This window comes from Trichoplusia ni, chromosome 1 (genome assembly GCF_003590095.1).
Source record: "Trichoplusia ni isolate ovarian cell line Hi5 chromosome 1, tn1, whole genome shotgun sequence".
Classification (NCBI taxonomy): domain Eukaryota; kingdom Metazoa; phylum Arthropoda; class Insecta; order Lepidoptera; family Noctuidae; genus Trichoplusia; species Trichoplusia ni.
Genome location: NC_039478.1, coordinates 20,453,071 through 20,478,949, shown reverse-complemented (window position 1 = coordinate 20,478,949; position 25,879 = coordinate 20,453,071). Strand labels below are relative to the sequence as shown.

Genomic DNA, 25,879 nt, shown 5'->3' with positions numbered 1-25,879 from the left:
ATATTTACAAATCTGCAGTCAATATAAAACATCTAAATTTCTCAATAGTATGCCAAACAATACCAATTATTCTTCCACGGTTCAACATAAATTGGCTAAAGTCCAGAAAACTAAACCTTTTCCCGTATATTACGCAATAGATCCAGTAAAATGTTTTACAACGTAAAGAAGGAATACAATTCAACTGAGCAATATTGCAGGCACTGTATTGCAGTGGAAAAAGGAAATGGGGTTTGTGAAGATGTATTTTATTCTCAATTTATAGGAAAGATGCTTTTTTTAATATTTGTTCGGGGTCTATGTTAGTGATATTTAGATTAATTTATGCAACAATTTTTAACAATAGAGAAGAGGAGAGTTAAAGGAATATACTAACCACACTTAGATTTACTGAGATCTAGGAAAAAAAATCTTGAAACTGTTAACCAAAATTTATTAGAAAAAGCAAAGTCGGAAAATAGAATATTCAAGAGAATAATACTCCCGTTACTGCCAGAAGACAAAAAAGGGAGCTGGGTAGAGAAAAAAGATTTTTTTAGGTCTAAGAGAGCCTTAGGCCAGAAAATAATAAAAATAATTATTTTTATTATAACACGTGCATTGTCTTACCCAATCTTCCAAAGACATCTCAGAGTTAAAGTTTAGTGAAGACTGTAAATCGAGCACTGAATTCTCAACAGATTTACAAATAGCGCAGAATAAGAAACAAGCTGATAAATTCTGTTACGCTGCTACACAGACTATATAATTAAATACCTCATACTACAAGCTGTGTAAAGCACGCGGTGATGCTTGTGATTTTATTTTTTATTGAATGGAAAATCTGTGTAATGTCTTGTCGATTTTTCATCTCGACAAGGAAAGAAAACTTAAACTTAAATAATAAAATATTAATTTGATTTGAAATTGAACTTGATAGTGAATAACTTTAGGGGTTTTTCTTCGTACGTAACATTTTAAGTTGAATAATGTTGCTTAATTTAAAATTATTTACCTACACATTGTTCGTTTTAAGAGAAAATCATTGACTGCAGGAACTTCTATTAATTATTTTTATATACCTAACTAAAAAAAAAATCAAATGCCACCACCAGCTCAAAAGATGAAGATCTTATTCCCCAACAAACAATCAGAACTTATCTAAAAAAAGAAACATCCAATTCAAAGGACAGACAGACAGTCCCTTATAATTTCTATATACGGACACGCCTAAGCCCCACTGCAGATTCAGTGAAGCGTCCCCATATATAAAACTATAGAATCTTACACATGAGCATTTGGTTTACAAGTGTGGGCCAATTACATCGACAAGATTTTGTGATAGTGAAGTGAAAAGACATTTATCGATAAAAATGAAGAGCGCATATTTGTTAGCGATCCTGATTTTCGGTATCGTGAAAGCGAGTGAAATCGATAATGAGGTGAGAATGTTTGATTGATTGTTTTCGTGTGTGTTTTAATCGATTAGTTAATCGATTGTCATTGATGTTTACTATAATTGATAATATATAATATTTGACTGTAGTATTTAGTTACGATTTTGTTTTTTTCGCCTTTAACTAGCTTTTCTTAAAGTATTTTTGAAATCATAATAAGGGGTTGATAAAATAATAATAAGACTTGAATTATCAACAAATAAAATTTCTTATATACAATTTGATTTTCTAAACACAAACTAATTAAATATTATACAAATAAAAAAACAACATTAAGTATTATTTTTTCTTCTATGTATCGAAAAACATTCAATTCCTTTGATAATTATAATCAAAGTAAATATTAATGAACTTAATTATTCGGACTGTCAATTAAACTGCTCCAGTGGAGACTGAAGTAATTATAATTTTGTATTAATTATGAGGCCTGTGCTACATTTGTTATATTCATTATCTCTTCTACATATTGCATGAGAGTATATTCAAATTTAAAGGAAAACATCTGGTTTAAAATGTTACAATATTTTGTAAATTGTATTTTAATTTGTAATTGAATGTAGTTTAATTGAATTGATTTTTTTTTAGTACGTCTAGAGGCAGCTTTTCTTAGATTATTTTTGAAATGATAACTTCAATCGTTTGTGGAAATAGAAAATAGTTAATCATAGCAAAGATGATGAAAAAGGTGATTATTTCTTAAATAATCTTGACTAGGAGACTTTAATAAAACGGTCTATTATTTTATTTATATATTGCACGCCTTGTTCAATATATATTAGATTATTGTAAACATTGTTTGTCAAATGTTTTTCGAAGCTCTACAAAATATAGTTTCTGTAAAAAAACATCTGTATCTTAGGATCTGTGCAATAAAATTGCCTGGAAATAATTGATATGATAAAAAAACGTTTACCAATAGTAAAACAGGACTATACTTAACTCTCATACATATTCTTAAATATAAAAGGACTCTACAATTCCCGTTACATTTTAAACATTCTTCAAGCGGACATAATCCTTACTTCGAAAAAAGGTTTTTCATAACTTGAGCGAGGATAATATTCAATTATTGGGAGATTATCGGAAAATATATCCTCACATGATTTTAGTCCGATGTAATCACTTACTTCGGTACTCGTCTTGAGTTTGTATCGAAGCGAATTTGTGAATTATAGGGTTTTTGTGGTCGACTATAGATTTATAATTTAGCGTTTTATATGAAGCACGTGTAAGGACTAGGAGTGGAGTTGTTGTTTTATTATATTCATTTTCTGGAAATGAGTACCAAACATGGATGTAAACCTAATTAATTTAAGGATTTGGAACCTGGATTTGAAAATGATTAAAAAATGGTTTAAAAATAATATTTTTACGTACACTGGTTACTTGCTATTTGGTTGACCGATAAGAATAAAAGTTTATAAAGCAAATACAGAGATTTTCAGGAAATACATATAAATAATGGAAATTTTATTTTATTTGAAGACTCTTTTCACTTAAGTATATCTTTAAAAAACTAATTAAAACGTGAAATAGAGTTGTAAAATATCAAAGAGTCCAATAAAGACTCCATAACTGCACTAAGCCTGTTTAAAATTGTCACTCAAAACAACAACAAAACTTATGCTTAACAACGCGTAAAAGTGAAAATGCATATTATTTAATTCACAAACATAAAAAGAGAGTTTTCTCTCGTTTTTTATCAAATTAATTACCGAGATCTACTGAAGCGTGTTTAATGGTCATTATTTGAATGTCAAGTGGTAACAGATAATTATCTTGTTGAAACGAATGCGAAGACATCTACAATATCGGTATTTCACAGAAAGCGGTTCTCTGTTCAACGTCGCTGAGTGCACGCAATGTTCTGCAGCTAATGAATTTTCCTTGTAAATCATTATTGTGCGTCTTTCTGACATACAGACATGTTAGGTGACATTGAGTTGTCATTTTTACGCATTTTTTTTAATATTCTTATTATTTTTTTAACAACTTATGTTAAATGATTTGTTGAGAAATATTTGGCTTTGTTGAGTCTTAGTGTCCAAGGCCAATTAAACTGGATTGGGTCAGATATGCGCGGCTCATCTGGCTAGAAATTGCAAAAGATAGAGAAGTACCTACCCTTTTTGGTGTCAAACTTTTTTGATTAGCAGTGGGATCTAAAGCAGGCTACATAAAAAAAAATGGGGTCTTACACAACATAGAAAATTAGGGAACAAAATAAGAATGCATAAAAACAATGCCAGGCAAAAAAGTTTATTATACTTATTCATTTACCATAATAAATACTCATACACTAACATAAGTGTATGTACAATCTTCACACTCAATACAAATAACGTCAAGAACTCAAACGAGGATCATTAATTCAAATATAAACATGAAAATAGGTGGAAAAATATAAGAATACCAATCAGCTGTGACCTTGTAAGAATTCCCTTTTATCCAAGCAATTTGAAATATTCCTCATATAAAAGTTACAATTATTCTCGTTCGATCAAAGAGTTATAATACGGAATTTATTCCTTTTTTTCTTCAGGCGAAAATTATTTTTTCCTTTTCGCATTTCTTTTTTCTTCTTCTCGTTATCAATGAAGCCTTTTATGTGTAGAGCCTCATGTTTTTTCGTGATGATTTCGATTAGAATATTTTATGCGTGGGTTGGCTTATAAGATTATGTAAGTGGAGTGAAGATTATTGTTTTTATTTCATAGGATTTTAGGGTTCCGTTCTCAAAAGGGTAAAAAAGGAACCATATTAAAGAGGCCACTGTCAATCTGCCCATTTGTCCGTCGCCACGCTGTCTCTAGAGTGCTAGGTATTCATCACATAATATTTTTTTTTGCCGCAATATCATACCAATATTAAGGTTAAGCAACGGTTTGGGGTCATACTATTTTTGTTGAAAATTCGTTTTTCTTTTTCCTGATCTACGGATGCTTGTCCTGAGGTGAGTGTCTTTGTGCATGTGACTTGAATGTTTGTATAACTCCCCTCGACGCAAGGACTAAATTCCATGGCGCGGAAGTTATTTAAAAAATAAACACTTGTTATCAGTCTTTTATAATTAAATACTATATTTTTTATAAATCAACCGTTTTATCCGTGTGTATCATAACGGGTACAGCACTATCGCGGACGTAAAGAATGCGTGTCTTAATTAAAGATACTGCTATCATCATGTATTTAATATATCACATCACTAATCATTGCTAATGCTTATTATTCATAATATATTTATCACCGAGCTTTAGAGAAGGTGTAAAAGATAAGTTATTTATTCTACTGTTTTATTTTGGGAATATACTATTAAGTCCTTTTGCTATTAAAATGATAAATTTTCGAAATTTAACAATATTTTATTTTCATTATTATTTCAAGTATTTTTTATATTAGCTGCATGCTTTGCATTTTAATACATTATGAATTGAATTCTTTGAAGCCTTCGGGAGACAGGGATTAATTGTTTGTGTAGATTTTATTTAAAGTAAATCATCTTTTACATTGGAATTAGTCTAAGTCTAGCTGCAAAAAAAAAATGTTAATAAGTTTCTAAGAATACCTACTTTTACCGATAAATATTATTCTTGTAAATGATGTTACGACTATGTTTTATGAAAGCTCAATATATATCATTCAAAATATATATTTCGCCTGACAAATAGCTCTAGACAAATAGGTAATGTTCTACCTAGATTTAGACTCTAACCAAGCAAACTTTACTTCCAGACAACTTACGTCTGGTAAAGACAAATGATGGAAGTCTTAGACAAATCCACCAAACTAATCGCTTAGACTTTGTTACTGTAGCGACTTAAATAATGTCTTAAGGAACGCTTACACGATCAGACATTTTGTCCCAAATCGAAGTTCCGTTTTTAGAGGCTTACTGAATTAAGCTGATCAAAAATGTTTGTGTAGAGCTTATTCACGCCGAAATTTAGACCAGAGGCCTTCCACCTCTTAATATGAGGTTGTTGCAGTTGTGATGGCAGATAAATCTGATAATGCATGACGTAGAGCGGCTCTCTTCCGCTGCCACAGAGAGTCATTTCAGTCTATGTGGTGGAAGCGATGGAGATTTTCTTTGTCAAATGTAAAGCTCATATCAAACAAGCTTCAAAATTGTGAATTTTCAGCAAATCTTTTTATTTATTGTTACTGTTTGATTCAAATCAAAAACTATTAGTTTCAGTCAAACCTGTATGATCGTTTCAAAGGCCATTTCGCTTTAAAGACGGAATAATATTATTTAAGTGAGGTATCTTCAGCTGTATCTTGACAAAAGCTCTAACTTTACCGATTTCAATACCAAAAACTCTCTTGGTAAAACTGTTGCTTTGTGAAAGCAAGATGCAAATACGTATTGCGTAGAGCGCTGTCTCTTTTCCCGGATAACGTCAGTCCTCCTTAAGATAGTAAATAAATTTAATTTTTCTCTACAATATACAATGATTGGATTTGCTAATTAATTTACAAACATGTAGGTTAATAGGCACCAGAAAAATCTAGATAATATGTTATGTCTAAAACATAAACAGAATAATTGAAGTATACAGTAATTTGGTACTATAAACATTTTATTATAACTACCTATTGCTTTTAGTGTAATTACTTAATGTTGACACTTTATTGCGGTACTAAAAGTGCTCAAGATTATGGTGTAGCACAAAACAATGTTATGACTTTGCTTCTGTCATTTGCAAGATTTAAGAGATGTCTGTTCTGTAGATATAGAGAGTGATCTAATTACGACTTTAACGATTCCAGCCTACTTATGACACACTGTTAGGTGGACGCCACATTCACATACACAGAAAAGCTTCGAATAGATCGCCACGCTAAATCATTAAGGGTTGACAATTTCAGATTCTAATATTTTGAATCCGGTTATACTCACCATTTATTCCGTTTTTTCAGTAGAATCTTAGACAAAATCAAAAGGTCTCGTACTTTTATAGGTACGTAAAACTTCAAGGAATACATACTATAACTTGGCTTTTTTTTAAAATAATCCGTAAATTGTATACCGGAGCCACGGTAACCCTTTCGGACAATCCAGCTGGTTTATTACCTGCGTCCACTGAGATCGGACCTGCCTATAAAAACCACGAAACAAAACTTCAAGGTCACCACGATAATTTATTACAACTACCACCATTAGTATCATATTTTTGTCATTGATTACTGGTACAGAACTGATTATTCAATAGCAAAACATGAATTAATATTTTAGGTAATTAGGTACAAACTAGTAAATCTCACCAATATCATCAAAATTAATATGTAGAGTAAAATGAAACTAAATCCGCCAACTAATCTTCCATACAATTAAGTAGCTTTTCACCGATAATGTTAATTTATAATTAACCTTCAATTTGTTACACGGGTAAACAATAGGAGGCAATTTGTTCACTAATTATAATTTTCATAATTAATTTTGGACTATCATTAAGCCTTTTCACATTTTGGGAGCTAAAGAGTAAATTTAAAATAGATAGTGATTTATTTGCGTAGAAACGAGAGATCTGTGATTTTGCCCACATGTTTTTTATACACAATAAAATAGTCTCATGATTTTACGTCAAATTCTAGAGTTTTAATTGAGTTGCTTTGTTCTCAGTCACCTTTCATTGCGCAAAACAGTTTTGCATCTGCCTATCAAGTAAGAGACTGAACACCTACTGATGAACATCCTTACGCCACATCGTAGCAAAAAAAAGAGTTTGATTTAGTTGAAAAGCAGTTGCAAGATTACAATAAAATACAAATAACAGAGTTAAAAACTTCAAACTTTTGCGTATTGCGTATATCCCGGAGACCCGGTTCAAGTCCTGTCTTAAATTTTGGATTTCTTGAATTTTTTCAATATACCATTTATATCTTTTTGCCAATATTGTCAGAATCGCAGAACATTCTGCGTAACTAAAAAAAGAAGACAGTGTCAAAAGACTTTGCTTAGGACCGTATTACAGAACTCTATAATTTGTCTTACATCTATCAGTTTTTTTTAATTGCAACTGCGTCATATCGGCGTATTTTTACCAATTTTCTGTTCAAATCTACGCGTCCTTATTCAATTCCTACGAAATTGCTATTTATTGAGAATATGGCATAAAACGTGAATATATTCACGTTCACCTATTTCTAAAACGAACGTTATCGTATTTTACGATACACATGAAGTGACAAACGCATTTCATACAACCTTTGAGTATTAAATAGACAAAGTTCTAAAGCGAAAACTGGAATTTCATAACTTTGTTTCTTAATTTTAGGACTAAAAAATAATATACACTTAAAATAAGAAACAACTCTTGCACGAAGAAATTAAGTTTTTGTATCACAACCATTCATGTCACATGCACAAAGACACCCTAAACTTTATAGAAAAAAAAACATATTCGAAGCTCCCCCATAGTTTATCGGAATGGAAATAGATTTTGATAGATTGGTCATGCATACATGATCAAATTGGAAAGCTATATCTACTTTTTCGACTACATACTTCAATGACACAATATTTATGTTTGCAAACAAGCTGTAAACACGTGGAGGTATCTGATTATATCTTATTTCAATTCGTTATTGATTTCTACGCGAAAAGAAAAATTAAAATGTGTCATACAGTGCAAGGTATAGGTGTACCCTTTTATGATTTCGTGAGTCGCCAAGTCGCCAAGTGCTAAAACGCAACCCCATCTGAGACTGTTAATACTTCGACAGATGAATTATGTAGGTGCATACGTGAGTGTAATTCATACTCGGTTTTTTATCCACACCTGTCTTTGAACCAAGTTAAAAAGAACGTCCTGCTAAACCAAAAGACAGTCCGTAATCAAATATTAAAATATATGGAAATACGCTAAGAATGTTTAGTTCGAAAACTTCAGCTTTTAGTTGTAACCGTCGACCGTTAAGTTTAGCAAACATTTCGAGTTTGTAACTCAGTTGTACTTGCGGAAACCTTTTGCTAATGGTTCTGATTCATGGGCCGGCATAATGTATGGATAAACTGTTTGGAACTAGGTATTATCTATACATTTAGTTTTGAAGATAATCCGGACAAAACAAGGTTTAAAAATCTGTGAATCAACATTGTAGTCTCAGAAGTTTCACAGTACTAAAAGTGCTTATTGAAGGATCAAAAATGGCAAAACGTTTTTCGTGTAATATTTGACTTGGCGCTCGCTAGCAAGGCCAGTTTCTTTGCTAGAACTTGGCTTAAAACGCTGCGATGAGTCTAGATTTGAGTAGTCGCGGTGGCAGGGAATTATGGAAGGATGGTAATAAATTTGTGCCGTCCTATTGCAAACACTATTGGTTAGAAAAAAAAAGTTGAGGTCGGTTTTTATCAATAACTGAATTTATCAACGGACCATTTTTTTATAATATTATACAGAAATATACTCAACACTTTTTCATCTAACTAATCAAATCTCTTATTAAGATAAGTTCTCCAAGCCGTATAAAATTTTTCTCTAAGTCAAAGACTAGAGCCAAATATTTTCAATTCATTTTTAATTCAGAAAGCTCTTAAAACAATTCGTTTATTCCGTAACTTTCTTAACAGTTAGCCCACAACATCCGTGACTAAACATTGGAACGGTATAATAAGATTTTCACTTGTTGCGATAATTATCTGGCTCGCTTCATACTTTTACGTTTCATTAAGCGTTTAATTTACAAGTTACGGGCGATTTAAGAGCAATATCTTTTCGAGAAAAACTATTCTAACTTATATTTAAGTAATAAATGCATGAGTGAGTTGGTTTGTTATGTATTCAGGGCTAAACTGCTTGAATGAAAGTAATGAATTTTGGGATGTGCATAAACTTTAACGCGAAGAAACGGCGCTACCTTTTGTCCTAAAATTTCATCTTGCCGTGTGCTAAGCGGTGAAAAAAGATAATACTTAATTAATGATTATTGCAATATAATGATCCCTTACCTAATTACGATAAAGGATTTATCACCAGCAACAGGAATCACCTTTTGATGATTCTAAGTTGGAGAATTACCTCTAAAAATTATATTATTTCATCGACTAATCAGAACAAAGCATTTTGCCAAAAAAAAGTTACACCCGTTCTCTTTTGAATCCTTACAAATTCCGATTTAAAAGCTCACCAACGTTAAAACAACAGGCTGGGAGTAACACATAACATTCAAAATTAGACGCAATAAATTACCAATAAAAACCCCATCTATATTCACACACAATTTTTGCATACATATCCCGTAACCATCAATCAGTGAGTAATTAATTGCCGAAGGAAAGTGTACACGCTTTCCCCTATGGCTTGGCGTCACTCAATATGAGTTATCAATACCCTTGGAAAGTAGGTTACCGGTTCGAATCGCGTGTGAATCGTAACGACAATGTTAAGGGGGAGATGTAGCGGATTAGCTTGTTTGTGTTATTTTTGTAAAAATCTTTTTTTATTTTTAATAAGATTTTGATCTCCTATTAAGGAGAACGTTTGTTTAGATGAAGTCAGTTAGTAAATACTACGCACTACACTCGGAAAATTATGTATCTCGATATTATAATTAAAAATATTTCTGTAAATTTTCTATGCACATAAATTGTTAAATAAATACATATTTAAACATTTAAAAAGAATATTCGGAAACGAAGTATAAATACATCTGAAAAAGAGGGATTGAAACAAAAACATAAGTATTTTTTTGATAATTCATTAGCTGTATACGTGCTGGTAAAATGACCTTAAGCACCCTAATCCACGAATCTCACCTGTTCGAATAATATCCTAAGTCTTCAACTTGGCAAGAAAAAATACTTCTTTCATCTTTGAAATTTTCTCACTTTTTCAAATTATCAAACAACCAAGCAAAATGTAACAGCCCTAAACTCCAACAATTTAACTTATACAACTTAACTGCAGATGTCTATAAAAAGCATACGGAGGTTATCATTTCGGACCTCTAGGCCGTTATGTCCGCATAATGTTGCGCTTAGGACCCCCAGACAAGCCCATTTCATGTTAGGACCTTGATATTCGGATTATTTGGTTAACTGTGAATTATTTAGTGATTAGGGTCCGTATAAGGTCTGTAATGGGGTGTAATAATAATTATAATTAACATTAAATGTACGGTATTTGGTTCAGGAATGAGGACTATGGGTTAGGACTAGAATTTTGCTGTGTGTTGGTCTAGTAATGGATTTGCATAGTTATTATATTCGATGAATAAGTGTGAGACTTTTCATTAAAAAATACTGGAGAGTGATATACTGCTCCGGGACTCTTAATTAATTAAAAATCTTAAGTAAGTTTTTAATTACGACTTCAAACGTGCCAATTCATAAGACTGACTTTGTTAGAAGAAAAGTTTCGGCTTAAACAGACATGTAATTTTATTTTTATTTCAAAAATTTCACGATTCCATTATTTACAAATTATAATAATTTGCATCTGAAATCTCACTTTAAATGATAAATACTTAGTTACAAATATTAATTATGTTCTGTGTATCTATTATTAAAAATGTTGTATCTATCTATGAATCTATATCTATACTAATATAAAAAACTGAAGAGTTTGTTTATTTGTTTGAACGCGCTAATCTCAGGAACTACTGGTCCAAATTGAAAAATTATTTTTGTGTTGAATAGACCATTCATCAAGGAAGGCTCTAGGCTATAAACCACCACGCTGCGACTAATAGGAGCAAAGATACAATGGAAAATGTGAAAAAAATAGGGCAGGTATAAATCATAACTTACATCTTCTATCCACGGAGACGAAGTCACGGGCAACAGCTAGTTATGCTATAATATGTTACTTGCCTGTAAGAATAATTCAACTTCACCTTAATATTACATTTCTATCAATAAATCACAAAATTACTCATCCATTGTCTAACAGTTACAAGAGTCAATGTTGTCGATGTTTTTATCCGACTGCACCGGAAAGACGGTTGTTTTTGTTGTCATTCTTGCACGTTAGGAATTTGAAAGTGTTTATTGTTTATCAAGTAGTCACTAAGCTGCGAATAATAGGAAAATGAAATTGAACTGTACCGTAATCTTATGTATGGCTTTTTAGTATTAAAAGTAGCAGACTTATAGTTTTCATTTTTCTTGTATAGTTTGAGATAATTAGGCTAATAAAGAAAACAAAACTTGTTCTTTTTTTTTCAAGCTATTATTAATCCATTGCGTTTTTTTTACTTTATAATCACTTTCATGATTTATATTTTTACACACGCCTTTTTTCGTCCGAAACTAGACTATCCCGCAAAATACGCGTGAGTAAACGATTTCATCATTTAATGAGGCCTCTTTAAACAAACGCAATTTTGGCACCTTATTCCAACTTTTATTGATAACTCAATCAAGAGGAATAATTTTTTGAATCATCAATTATACCTTGAATAAATTGAATCAAATAACGCGAGCCCATAAATAAATTAATCTATCTCCCAAATACCTTCAAAAGCCCTTAAATTAATAAAATGTATCAAATACATCTTTCCATTTATCTTCCGTTTCATCACAAAGCAAGAATAGTTCCATTTCTCCCTTCTGCTATCAATTGGCTAAGCTAGGAACAGATTCATTTGTTTGTTCAATGTGTATAAATACGACTCCCATTAATCACTGTAAGCTAATGAAAGGTATATAGAAAACGTCCGCAATTCTGAGATATAAATACTCTTTTCTAAATCCTTTAAGAGGGAATGTTAAAGAGGGATATAATTATATGTGAGCCATCTCAATTTGACAATTGAAATCTTACATTGGGTGACAGGGATAGGCCCCTAAATGCAATTTAAAATTCTAGATTCACGTTCTTCTTGTTATTAAAATCTAAATGATTTTCAAAGTAAGAAAGTGTCTGAAATTATCAACCGTTCTCACACTATCCTTTGCTACAGTTTTGCATTAAATATAATACCTTGATGATGAATCTTTTTTGATAAAAACGATGAACAGAAATAGTTTTATCCAGTCCGAAGTTCTGAGGTAATAAACATAAAAATAGGCGAATAAAGAACCTCCCTTTCAGGACTCTCTTAAAAAGAAAGAATACTTAGCCACTCAGTCTTCAGTTTCTTAACGTCTACCAACCTCATATGGACAAAATACCATAACCATTTAAACTAAAAATTCTATAAGTAAAACACACTGACACGTTGACGAAAAATATGGCGGAATCCTTTTAAGATTGTACTAAAAAAGACAGGAAAATAAACAAACGAGACCGGCAAAGCAAACAGAGTAATGTATTTTGAAACGTTTCTCCGTCACGTCGCAAAATCGTGTTGCGTTGGCTTTTTGTTTTTTGGGTGTGACAAAATCTCCATATGAGATGACATTTTGCAGTATTCGACTAAAAGCTCTACAAGGTTTCTAAGATACAATTAATTTTTAACAGTCTTGAATGGCCAGAAAAGTCTGGTAGGGATGTGTGTTTTTCTCGACATACCGTGTTCCTTATTGACAAACTTTGCACACAAGACAATAATTGCAAATCCTTTAATCTAAGATCTACAATCATATCCAGCTTGGAACCCACAACGATATTATCTAGTAGAGACGACTGGACTAGTCGAGTAAAATCTATTATTCAGAAGAGCTTTAAAAAAAAAGTCATAGAATAAACAAATTTTTTCAAGAAGAAATTTGATTCTGCTAACACTTCACTTAGCAAAAGCTCTATTATTGTAAAAACGAGAAACCAAACTGGATAAAATTTAAATCTAAATCCCTCATTCTCTGCTTCCAGAAATCCCCTGAAGAAACGCTGAAGCGTGGTCTGACGAACAAATGCGTCGCGAGGGAGACCTCTTCGTGCATCGCCATCGAGCTGGTGGGCTACGTCGACAGGATGCTCAGGACTGCCTCCGTCCAGCTCGGCGAGGATGTCATGATTGTTGATGAGAGGTAAGCTTCTGTTAAAAACAGGATTATATATATCGTTTTGGAGTAAAATGCTTAGAACGCAAGGCTTGCACAGGCAAGTCACATTTACACTCCTTGTGCTCAAACAAAGGTACTTGAATCCTGTTCCATGAATGATCTTTTGAAAGCAAGACAAAGCCTTTTTTGTTATTAATTTTAAGGAAGACAAGGTTATTTGATGAGGTCATGGATTTAATTTTTCTGGAAGACTAGCATAATCAATGGATTTGGAAAATAAAAGGACTAAGGATATGTTGGACTTGAATCGCCTAAAACATCGTCCCCATCGTAGTCTGTGCTCGGCTCCAGAATGCTCAGGTTATCTATTGAAATATAACACAAATCATTATGTCTCCTTTCGGTGATCATTGGGAGAGAATTGGTCCACGTAAGCAATTACCATATCAAAGATTTTTGGTAGCAATTTTCATTATTTTTCCATTTGACATTTTAATGGCTATAGGAATGAACAATGTGTCAGGTAGAAAATAAAGAGTATAGGGCATGTATTGTTTGGCTTTTACCCCATTTATAACTTGCATTGGTTGTCAATTTGTCAGTATTGACATGAACTAATATTCTAACAGAAACACGAGTAATCGCTCTCGCCGTGACAGAGAGATAAACAGGTTAATAGGAATTGTTTCGTGGTTCAGTACCAATGTACTCTAAGTGCCAAAACATGTTCATAGGTATCAACTACTTTCTGCTAGAGAATTTCGTCTTAATTGCTGCGATTATCAAATCAAAGAACTATCTATAGAAGACGTATTCAATTCGGTTGTTAATCAATTTTTAATATTTAATGAACCAACGACGTGACTTCGTACAGGGCTAAAAACTTTTTGGTAAATTTTGTTTTAAGCCAAAAAGGGCCGTTTAAAATAAAAATTAGTACGCGGATAATCTTTATGATGATAGTAAATATTTGATATTATTAATAATGCCTAGAACATAAATAAAACAAATCTTGATGGTCCTAACTCTCGGGTACAAAAGGTTTAAGGTCCACACGCTTAATTTATTCCGTCATTAATGGGAAGAACTTTTTCTGACGGTTTTGGGACCGCTCATAACTTTTTGAAACTTTTATCTGAAAGGGTTTGGACAAAAAATATAACGAGTATTCTAGTTTTATGTAGAGTGGATGGTTTATAATAATTAAAATCTATAAATACCTTGAGCTTTGACCACTAAGCTTTAAAAGGGATGATGACAGGGTATAAAAATAAAAAGTCTATGCAGTCGTCTCAGTTACATAATTGAGAAATGCTAGGCATGTATTTTGACCGTTTTCTGAAAAATGAGAAGTAACGATTTCGTAAAATTCAAATACAAGCGTGTAGTCACGCGTGAAGTTTCATTCGCTGTTATTTTATCGATTTATGTTTTGCAGAACAAATAAAAAAATACATATCCATTACAGACAAACACTGAAAAAAAAAATCGTCGTCATCTCCATTTTTCAATATTTGGAATCCGTATTTTCGGATATCGTACATATTTTAAGGCAACATTTTATCAGTGTTGCCTTAAAAAATGTACGATTAACATTATGCAAATTGATTGCAAGATTAGTATGAATGAAAATTATAAGGATACGCAATGATAATCCAAATTGGAATCCTAAAGCGTTTCTATTTCAAATTTTGCTAAAAGCCCTTTCAGAGCATCATACACGTGAAATTTTGTAATTATAGCCGGGAATGTCGTCAAAGCTTAAGGGATTATGAAACGGAATCTTAATCACAAAGATTTCGCATTTGAAATGCTGATACTTGTGTTATGTGTGCTCCAGATTCTAAAATTCCAGTTTTGAATGAATTTGAAATTATGATCTTACTGAAATTATATCATAAGATATTTCGTAGAGATAGCAATGTGCGTTACAAGTAATTTTAGACGTATAACTAATTATAATAATGTCTGCAAATAGAATATTCAAGCAGTTTTTAGGCTAATTAAAATTAATATCTTTCGGTTCTCAGCTAGAGTGAGACAAAAGTCTCACAAAAGATACAAGCATTGATCAAAATGTTTGCTGACACACGAGTTTGGGATTATTTGGGAATCCAGGTTATTTTCGAAATCTTTGTTAAATGCAATAATGACAACTTGCTGTATATTAGCATTTCTGGATCACACAAACGGTTGTCCAACGCGGGGATCCAACCCGCGACGTGTCACGCCTAATGGGTTTGCCGTGGCGGCTTTAACCACTTAGCTATCCTTGCAGTCTTTACTACCCAGATGTAGGTGAAAACAAAGGGCGGGCGACACTTAAAAAAGAAAATACTTAATACCTTCATTTAAAGAAGGATTTCTAAATCTTAAATTGCATTTTCCAGCCATGGCGCCGCAGCAGAGTTCCCGATCAAGTCAGAATCTTTGGGCAGAGCCGGTACATCATTGGAAGACCAAGCTCAGCAGCTCATTATTGACAAGCTGTGGCACTTCGTCAGCTCCAGGTCTCTGAGGTACAGGCTGCTTAACGATGCCGACCTGGTCATCTCTGGCAAGCAGGAGAAGGATGGAAGCCTCGGTGTCGGTGAGTTTAATTTAATTTTATCTTTTAGTTAACTATTTTACTGCAAGTTAGTCGAAATAGGATGGAGAGAATGAGGGCAGAGGAAAAAGGTATAACCAAAAGAGGCCTATCATAGGCCTAGCAGTAGGTTATTCAAGGATGATGTTGATAAGATAGTGATGCCGGATGCCTACTCTTGCCCGGAGTTCCTTGTTACTTATGTATCGGTTTTCGTCAAAACGAAGCTCCGTTCTCAGAGTCAAGTTTGAATCAAGAGTGAACGAAAAAGAGTTTGACCATTTTTGAGTGATCGATGTTTGAACTTAAATTTGTCAAAAAACGGAATAGAATATAACGATTCCGAAATTCCAATTTTAACTCACTTCATGAAACGAAACACTTTCTTGGAAACTAATAGCATCTTTCACATTTTTACCTTTTAGCGCGAAGTATTTCAAGTCGTTAGGGCACATTTTGGCAGGTAGACTGAAACTCTACTGTCATTAAAAACGTTCTTAATTACAGTTAACAGTCCAATGTAGAGGTAATTTATCATTCTAAATTTAAATAAAGTACTCAGTTATTTAACATCGTTTGTTTTTATTTTATTCGTTACTTTTATTTTGCAAATACTACCAAGTTCAATCAATTGCGTTTCAGAACATTTTTTTTTCTAAATTAGACGAGTAAATTTAAAAAAAAATAGAAACTTTAAAATAAAATCAAGATAGCCTTTTGAAAACTCCTTTATTTTTCTTGGAATTGTAAGCATCAAAATTTGTACACAAAAAAAATCTTCTCATAGTAATGTTTAATACTATTTTTCTTCCCGCTTTCCCAGAATCGATTAACCTTATCCCTACGTAATCACAAATCGATGTCTAGTTCAATTACCAGTGTTACCGATTAGTCCCCAAACTGCTTACTACAACTGCAAATCCCTACGGAATAATTAGATCCAGGAATTATAGTTAGAACCGTTTTGTAATAGATATTGGTATGTGTAACCTCTTTTCTTAACAGTCTTTAGCTATTGACGTTAGATCAATGAGGTTTTAATACATTGACTGTTGCTAATTAGGACGAGGCGTTAAAAATTGTTGTGTTGCGATACATTGCTGGCCATGATACATTAGTTTTAATTCCAGAGCTACGAGACTCCGTAATGTAATGCAACTCATAGATACAATATTTCTCGCTAATTAGTGTTCAGTGTTAAATTGTTAATTGGTGCAAGTTAATTCAGTATTATAATTCTTGTTATTAATGTATTTGTGTTTGATACTGGAATTGTATGGGTAAATTGATGATTGATATAATATAATTGTATTTAAATCAAACCATTGCTAATTGATGTTTTAAGATGACGCCTGATGCTTTTGTGACAGCAATCTGACAAGTTGTTACTTAACTATGTTTTTTTTAAGTAATTGAAATAGTACTTTGAATACTATTTTGGATTTAGCTAGTACTACATATGTCATGACTTTGCAATATACACATAGTTCTAATTATTGTTTTACTATTAAATAATAGACTAACCGCAAAACCTGAAATGTTGAAATATCTAAAAAAGTGTTATAGTATAGTTGTAGTGGTAAACACACAGCAATCAATGGCTTTTGTAGTCTATTTGTCCCCAATCTGAATGTTTGTGATGATGGAACATAAAAAATGGGTGGAAGGGATACTAGAACAACACGCTTATGTCTGTATTTAGAGTTGATGATCAGCATTGAGCTAGTAAGTTAACAACCATTTAGATTAGGAATTATTTCGTTTACTAACTCCAATCCACATTTTTCTTTCCATAATTTTCAATTATGTTTACTTACCTATTTGTCAGTCCAGAATCAAAAATGAAAAACACTGGTACTTAACTGCCTCTGGTTAGACTTTCAGTCGACCCCAACATAGTTGGGAAAAAAGCCAGGAGGACGATGACAGGCTCTTTCCTCTCCTCCTCTGCCTTCAATGTTTGTGCATCTGATTCGTGGGCACTGTCAAATACAGACTAATTTAGAGAGCATCCCGTGATTGTTCTGGTGCAGTGTGAATTCCAGTTTAATTCTGATCATAGTCTTTTGTTGAATTTCGGTAGGTTTGCTGAAGTTTTCGACGATTCAATTTAAGTATTTTTGATATTAAAATAGTTTATTAATTTGTTTTTTTGTTTGTAAGATGATACCGTTCGATTTATGAGGTAAATTAAAATTCTGATAAAAAATTATTTTAGAAATTTGTCGCATGGTTTTTGGCTTCAGTTATTAAATTATAACTATGTAAAATTAAATAGTCTTTTAGTACACGTATTTGTTCGATGAAGATCTTACTTTAACAAAAAAGAACTTTTCTAAACGTAGTGTGATAAATTTGTGCATAGTATAAAATTTTGTTTTTCCTTTTTCAGGTGTATCCATGAAACCACCAAAAGTGTACGAGAGCGGCAGAGGCCGTCAGAAGCCGTTCGGGCCCGTCCTTGCCCTCGCGGCCCTCAAGTTCGGTCTGTTTGGGGCCCTCACCTTCAAGGTCCTGGCCCTCATGGTCGGGAAGGCCCTCCTGATCTCCAAGATAGCCCTGTTATTATCCACGATCATCGGACTCAAGAAATTGTTCTCTTCTCAGGTGACAGACTGATCATTTCGCATGTTGCATGATTAAATTTTTATTGAATGGCGTGTTTTCGTTTTTCTTGACTTTCTCGACTTTTATTACTTTTGCGACTTTTTTGACTTTTCCGACTATTGTGACTTTTTAACGTCAGTGCTACTTGTTGATGTGAGATGTGATTATGCTTTAAGTGATGATGTGAGTGTGCTTTAAGTTACTTTGTTTTTTTAGTTGCATGATCAATATTTTGTGAAGACTAAACTATGCACAATTATTTTTGAGAATTTCGGTTCGAGTCGCACATGAAGTTTTTGTATGAGTTTTTCAAAATTTTCAAACTATCTGTCTATGTCACCATTGGCACTAAATTAGGCATGCTGCACTAATTCAACATTTTTTTTAATTCTACCATTTTATTAAATACCCGCCATTACAAATCCTCTTTTCAACAAAATTACAATCATTTAATTCTGGAGTAAATAACAATAGAGTATTTGAATAATCTTATAACATAAATCTGTATGGTCCGTCAGACAGACTTCCAAAAAAATATTCTTTAGTTTAAACATGATCTTCCTAGCACTTTACTAAATAAATTAGGCTCATTCACGTCAGCTTTGGATCCCAACTAATGAACTTTATCCATCGTTATTATTTTGTCATTTTACATAAATAAAACAAAAGCATAAATATAGTCCACATCCATTAGCTAGGTGTGCTTATAAAGTAATGACGGATGTACGTGACGCAACCCTATGTGGAAAATTATATTTCCCTTTTTTAAATCGCCTTCCTAAAGGTAGGCTAATGTCCATTTTAATATTATACATAGGATTATGTATAACAAAGCGTAAATGTAATTTAATAACTTGTATGGCTGTATTTTTTTATTGGGCTTTTGGGGTTCCGTAACCAAAGGGTAAAAATGGAACCCTATTACGGAGGTAACGCTTTCTGCCTGTTTGTCTTTCACTAGCCTGTATTACACAAACTGAGTTAGTTAGATAGTTCAAAATTTCACAGATAACGTATTTTTGTAGCCAATATTAGGTGCAATACAAAATAAAATTCGAAGTAATGTTCATTAATTTGTTGGTGTAAAAAATGAATACCAATGAGCATCAATAATGTAATTAAAAACAGCACAAAACAGTCCCAACCCAATAATTAAATAAATGGATTGAAACATAAATTCCTTCGAAACCGACATTTTCATTAGTTATTTATTGTTCCTAAATACCAGTAAAAGTAAGTGGAATTTGAATTAAATTCTTTCAGACCAGACTTCAGATATTAAAAAGTCGTTCAACGACGTTTTTTAAAGTCCAACGTGACCTGGCATTTAAGAGACCGTTTGATTACCTTTCTGACATTCCTATATCGAAATGAACTTGTTATTTTATTTCTATTCAACGTTTGAATCCTTAGGAATTGGAGACTGGTTCTTGATGTTCTACCTCCAGTTCTGAAATAAATAATAATTTCACCCGTCTGACTAGCATCCAAAGATTTTTTTGTTAAATCGATTCTCTCTCTGACAAATTAAATGATTGTGCCGCGGTGAATTTCTCGGGAAGTCAAATACACCTAGACTAAGATAAAAAATTTGTAAAGCTCCCAATTACTTTTCCTACTCGGGGAATGATCCTGCGAACCCAAGACACGTAACGCTCATTGAGTTTTTCGACCAATACGGCTATCCGTGTAGTATATCACTAGCAGAGCCCCAAGGTTAGAACTTTGAAATAGAAAAAGAAAACAAGTTACATGAAAATCTGTCCATCGATTATCGAGTTAGACATGGTCTACTAAACAAGATTTACAAGATAACATTATTATAATTCACATTTGGAGAACCCATATCTCCATAAGCCAACATTATTCATATCATCCACAGATCATGAATCAGACCCTCACAATACACCTATTGTCCTTAATTTAATTCTTTTTAAAGCAAAACCATGTGATTATTCCAAACCCTTTACTTTATCTCACAAAAGGGAAAATGTAACGAAATTTTATTACCGTCTAAAACGTTTTGAGTGAATCTTTTCAATTACCTTTTACATACGTACGTGGCCAAAATATAGGAAAAAAACTTTCATTATATTTGGTCTAGAGAAATACTAAATCTTAAAGAGAGACAGACTTAAACGATGTACTTGTTGAAGAGGGATGGCGCTCTACGTTGTTAATAGCGCCGTCCTGCTTACACTATTAAAATATTCTTTTTTTGAGAGCTGGTGGTAGGGTGTTGAGTTTGGTTGTGTGGTTTTAAATGTAGGCCTAAATTTACGTAGGATTTTCCGAGAGCCCTTTTAGAGCCTTTTGAAACCTAAAACGTTCAAATTCAATGTTACCTCAGAACCATTTATTAGTTTAGTCGTTTAGCCTTGATATTAGATAGGCTAGGTTCTATTGAATTGTTTTAGTAGAAAATTTATCTTATCATAGTTCTATTCTTTTTCAAAGTCATTCTAAAATGGTGTATTATTTTTTCTATTTTCCACGTTAATCTTACTTATTTTCTTTTGCCTGATATTTAATACGGTCAAAGTGCAACCTGGAGTAAAAGTTTAAACCGCTGACTTAGCTTAATAGACCTTAGATCATCTGATCGGAATCTCCATGGCCTTAATTCAGATAGAAAATGACGACTCCAGTATTTTCAAGAAATTATATGTAAAAGTAATGATAATAATATCATTCTTACGAAATAAATTATTTCATTTCGTTATTCCGGCTTATTTTACCCAAAGTTCGTTTTAGTATCTAAAAGTTATTACCAACTTCACATATCTTCCACACGCTCATTAAGTCTAATTAAAGTTTGTTCTTTAATTAAGATATAATATGTACTTGCAGTACCATCCATCATGTCACAGCTGATTATGATCGGGAACATAACATTATAAGACAGATATTACATTTGTCACATATTTTAATTATAGATGTTGGTAATTTTCTGATTAATATAATATGCTAGCTGTAGCCCGCGAGTTTGTCTGCGTGGTAAGTAGAATAGATAAATAATTTGCAAGGAAATAATATTGCGTGTATAAGTTGAGGTGCAAGCTATCGAATCTTCCAAGTTGGATCAAATCTTATTGAAGTCGGGAAAGTAGTTTAGGAGTCCATCGTAGACAAACAACGTGACATGTTTTTTTATATATTTAGATATTTAGGGGCATGTGACTTGGGAATTAATATTTAACTCTACTATGATACTTTAAAATAAGACGATTGTTGTTGTGGGAGCGATATCGCTACGTTAATCGTAGTTGCATCTCGCTTCTTTGATAGCAAGTGTCCTCCTTCAAAAGGCTATACCTTGACACTTGCTAACATACAGGAACTGGTGTTACATTATCTCTCAATCAGAATTTTATGATTCGTTTCCTCGTTCCCAATTGTTTTTGTTTGCATGTTGCATGAAAACTATGTATGTAATTAGGTTGTAAGAGACTTTTTATTTGAGAAATCTTTTGTTTTCCTTGTAGCTTTTAAGACATCGTGTTGAATAATACTTTTGGACTAACTAAAATCTATTTTAACATTCCCTTTCACATATAACATGATAACTAACCAAAAACTAACAAAAATTAACCCCAACTAACCCAAACGACTAACTCAAAATTAATTTAAATGTGTACGTATATTTTCTTTTTTTACAGCGTTATTTAGGAGCTTAACAACTATTTCTTTGTAAATAATCCCTATTTAACATTCCTACTAACTAACTCTATTTAACATTTCTTTTCTTTGCAGTCAATCGATTCAAGACAATCGTTTGGAACTGAATAAAAAAATCTTTAAAATGAAAGAACATATCAATTAAAAGAAATTAAAGTACGAATACTTTTCAGGCTATTGTCAAAAAGGACTAAGTCAATTGGATGACTGACACTGAATGGAGTTATGGCGATTCTTACCTCAGACAATTGACAGAATGATGAGGCTTATTACACGGTTTTTAATGCTAGGGAAAGCAACAACTTCAGTAATGAAACACTTGGAGATAGGGTAGACGAAAGACCCAACAAAGAGGCTATAAACGAAAGTCTAGCTGAAACATGTAGAACTCACGAGAGGGTTGACAAAAATGATGTATTTGAAGATATCAATGATTGTGATTCTTCAATTGCTTCGCTACAGTCGGGTAAATAAGCCAAAGATGATTAAAACACTCAGAAGAATCTTGAAGTGTTGTCTATCAACAAGAATTTGGTGATAATACTGAAATTTTTAAAGTACCACTAACAGCTATTGATGGTAAAAACCCACCAACCGATAAGCATAAGAAAAGTGTAATAGGTTTTATTAAAATAAAAGTTGAGAAAACGGAAATACCACTAAAAATGTGCAAGGAAGAAGATTTGTCAACTTTTATTGTAAAATGTTTTCGGATAAGTTTAACACGTATTATTAATGTAAATAACACTTATTTATATATCATATTAAGATGTACTAACTAACTTGTACAATAATGCTGATTTCGCATTTAAAAAACTAAGCATTTGCCTTAATTAATATAATTTATTGAATTGCATTAATTGTACTAAAATTATTTATTGTGGAATAAATGAATGAATACTAACCATTTGTTTTGATATTAACCCTTTAATACTTGGTGTTTGATGGAGGTATAACAAAACTAATGCTAATGAGAGTACTAATTAAAAGAGTAATAGATAATATGACGGGTCTGTTGGTCTAGTGGCTAGTGACCCTGACTGCTATACCGGAGGTCTTGGGTTCGATTCCTACCTAGGACAAATGTTTGTGTGATGAGCACAATCATTTTTTCTATGTCTGGGTGTAATTTATCTATATTATGTATGTATTTTGAAATATATAAGTATGTTTATCAGATGTATATTACTTATAATACAAGCTCTGCTTATTTTAAGACTAGACTGAGTGAAAGTAGTGGTATATTTAAAAAAAAATTGAATCTCTATAGACACGTCATCGTCATGTAGCCCATGACGGAAGGGAATAGCCTAGAGCTGGGCAAGTTTCAAGCCTAAGCCCACCTGTGGGATGAGATGACTGTAGTCAATGATAATGAGTAAAATGTTTCGGAGTTCTCTAACATAGAGATGATAAATAAGTTTAAATATGTGACGATAGAGTTAGTACTTGTTTAAACGAAAACTCAAATCTTCTTTAAATGTAAACTAAAAGAGGTGACAGTGTGAAGTTTTTTGCGATGTTTTTTCTCCTCAGTTGGAGCACGAGGAAACTATGAGGTATGGGTGACGAGGGATGCTGTCCATTAGTTTTGTCTTTAAAAAAGTTCTATTCGGAAGCCTTACATAATTAATAACATTTAGATTTGATATAATTTGATATCAGCAGCTAGTTTCAGTCTAGAGACAATATTAATCATGCTATTTATCTCAACATGAATGAATTTCTTCTGACATCTAGCTACCAGGCCCTTAGTTCCATTCATCGGCTAGTAAGTAAATACAAGTTCAAAGCAAAACTAAAAATAATACTTCAGTGAATAACCTCTGAACAAGTTGAAGATATCTAGAACGAACTCATATGGTTTCTAATAATATTGAACTATTCTTGGCCAAGCCATAGGTATGTGTAACTTAATATCGTACTTAATGGGAAAATCTATCGAAATATATAATTTCACATTAAATTGGTGTATCTGAATCCAATTTTGGAGAAAACTTATATACAGTATTGAATATCACGAGATTACTAAAATAGTTTTGTTTTGGTAAATTGACATAGGTCTCAGAAATCAGCCAAAATTTTGGCTCCAATGTTAAGAAAAGAAGTTTATTATTCGTTTTTTTTTTTAAGTTTCGATTACCAGGTCTGATATATTAAGGTAAAGTAAACGTGGAAAATATATTTCCGAAGTTTTATAAATCTCACTAAGTACAGGCATTATATTGATAAAAGATATCTGACAGAATACCAGTCCCTCTAGATGAAAGGAACTTTTATAATCGTTAGCATAAATGTATACCACTCCAACGTATGGAAAAATTGATAGTCACGTGACTTTGACATGTCACCCCAGCCTCTCGAGTGTTCTCTATTGAAGTATAGAATAGCAGTAAAACAAAAGAGAAAACAAGGAACGAAGTAGTGTTTGACCTCAAGCTAGGAACGTATGTCTGTAATGTTGATGCACGGTAGCCAATAGGTATTTTTTTATCATTTTAACTTGGAGTCTTGTAGCATGAGAGCACGACTAAGATTTCTTTTTCATGTATGTATTTTTTTATAAAGTAGGCTATATTTTAATATCCATATTCATTTTCTATGAGTGAAAATTTGTGGCTGGTTTCAAGTTTCCCAGGATAGAAAAGTGTGGAAAGATTGGGCAAATGCCTTTTTCCAGGACTTTTCTTAACTTTTCCTTTCCTTATCAAAAGTAGCAAGTATACGACAGCCCTTAGAGATAAATCTACATAATTTCCAGGGTCCCGCAGCATATTTCGTATAATTTTGTTTGCCCTTAGCCAGTAGATATTACAATATGTCGTAGGACGCTATGGCCTGTCTTGGGTCTTACTTAATTTGGATCGGTTGCCATGGAAACATAAATCAAAAGCATAGTAACATCTGGTTATTATTTGGGTAAGTATTGGCAAGGTAGGTCGATATATGGTATCAAGAGATATAAATGAATAAATATTTTAGATTTAATTTCTACAAATAATTCAATTCACACTCAGAATTCTATTTCGTTCGTTTCGAAATGATTTCGGTATTTTTTATTTGTTATACAAACAAAGAAAAAAGAACATTTTTTGGATTTTATTAGTATACCAGACATTATTTACGTTTTGTCTTACTTTGTCTTAAGCAAAAATCTTCATTTATCGGCGCGGGGGCCAGTTTAGCTGACGTTGGGATAGGTCATTCAATTTAACACACAATTCGCATCAACGCCCAACAGCTAAACGCTAGGAGAATGCTAAGGCTAAGGCCGGAGAAAACAAGCGACGCAATGAACTCACCACTAACGTTTCAATTGATTACTTTTACATTAATTACTAATTATTTTATTAACAAATTATTTCATTCAAATCTGTAATCCATGCTCATGCCGTTTGTTTTGTGATTGCTGGTCGCGTTTCGATAATTAATTTCTTGGCGTAAACAATAATGACATCAACAGTAAACAGATTCTCTTTTTAAAAAAGATATTCTATATAGTTGACAATTAACAACATGCCAGGATCGACACAGACATTAAGTAAGATATTATCTAAAAAAAGAGGTGTCGTGAGGTTTTGTTAGAGGTTTCGAGAATGAGGTTGCATTCTATTTATCACGACGAAGGTTCATGCTCATTTCCATCTCTGTGGTGTTCCATCACCGTGTCGGTGTTTA

The 25,879-nt window shown here is 32.6% G+C and overlaps 1 protein-coding gene across 1 annotated transcript; it reads left to right on the top strand.

Annotated features, from left to right (window-relative positions):
- The first annotated feature begins 1,352 nt into the window (after nt 1-1,352).
- On the top strand, nt 1,353-22,781 carry LOC113491857. Its single transcript, XM_026869080.1, has 5 exons — nt 1,353-1,421; nt 13,196-13,353; nt 15,720-15,919; nt 18,309-18,523; nt 22,375-22,781. The coding sequence occupies exons 1-5, from the start codon at nt 1,353-1,355 to the stop codon at nt 22,393-22,395; spliced, it is 663 nt and encodes a 220-aa protein (XP_026724881.1). The 3' UTR covers nt 22,396-22,781.
- Nucleotides 22,782-25,879: the final 3,098 nt, after the last annotated feature.

Excerpts from the sequence above, each read along its gene's own strand:
- LOC113491857 (XM_026869080.1), top strand. The coding sequence starts at position 1,353 with ATGAAGAGCGCATATTTGTTAGCGATCCTGATTTTCGGTATCGTGAAA. Across the intron at positions 13,354-15,719 it reads GTCATGATTGTTGATGAGAG|CCATGGCGCCGCAGCAGAGT; the intron begins GTAAGCTTCTGT and ends TGCATTTTCCAG. Across the intron at positions 18,524-22,374 it reads AGAAATTGTTCTCTTCTCAG|GCTATTGTCAAAAAGGACTA; the intron begins GTGACAGACTGA and ends AATACTTTTCAG.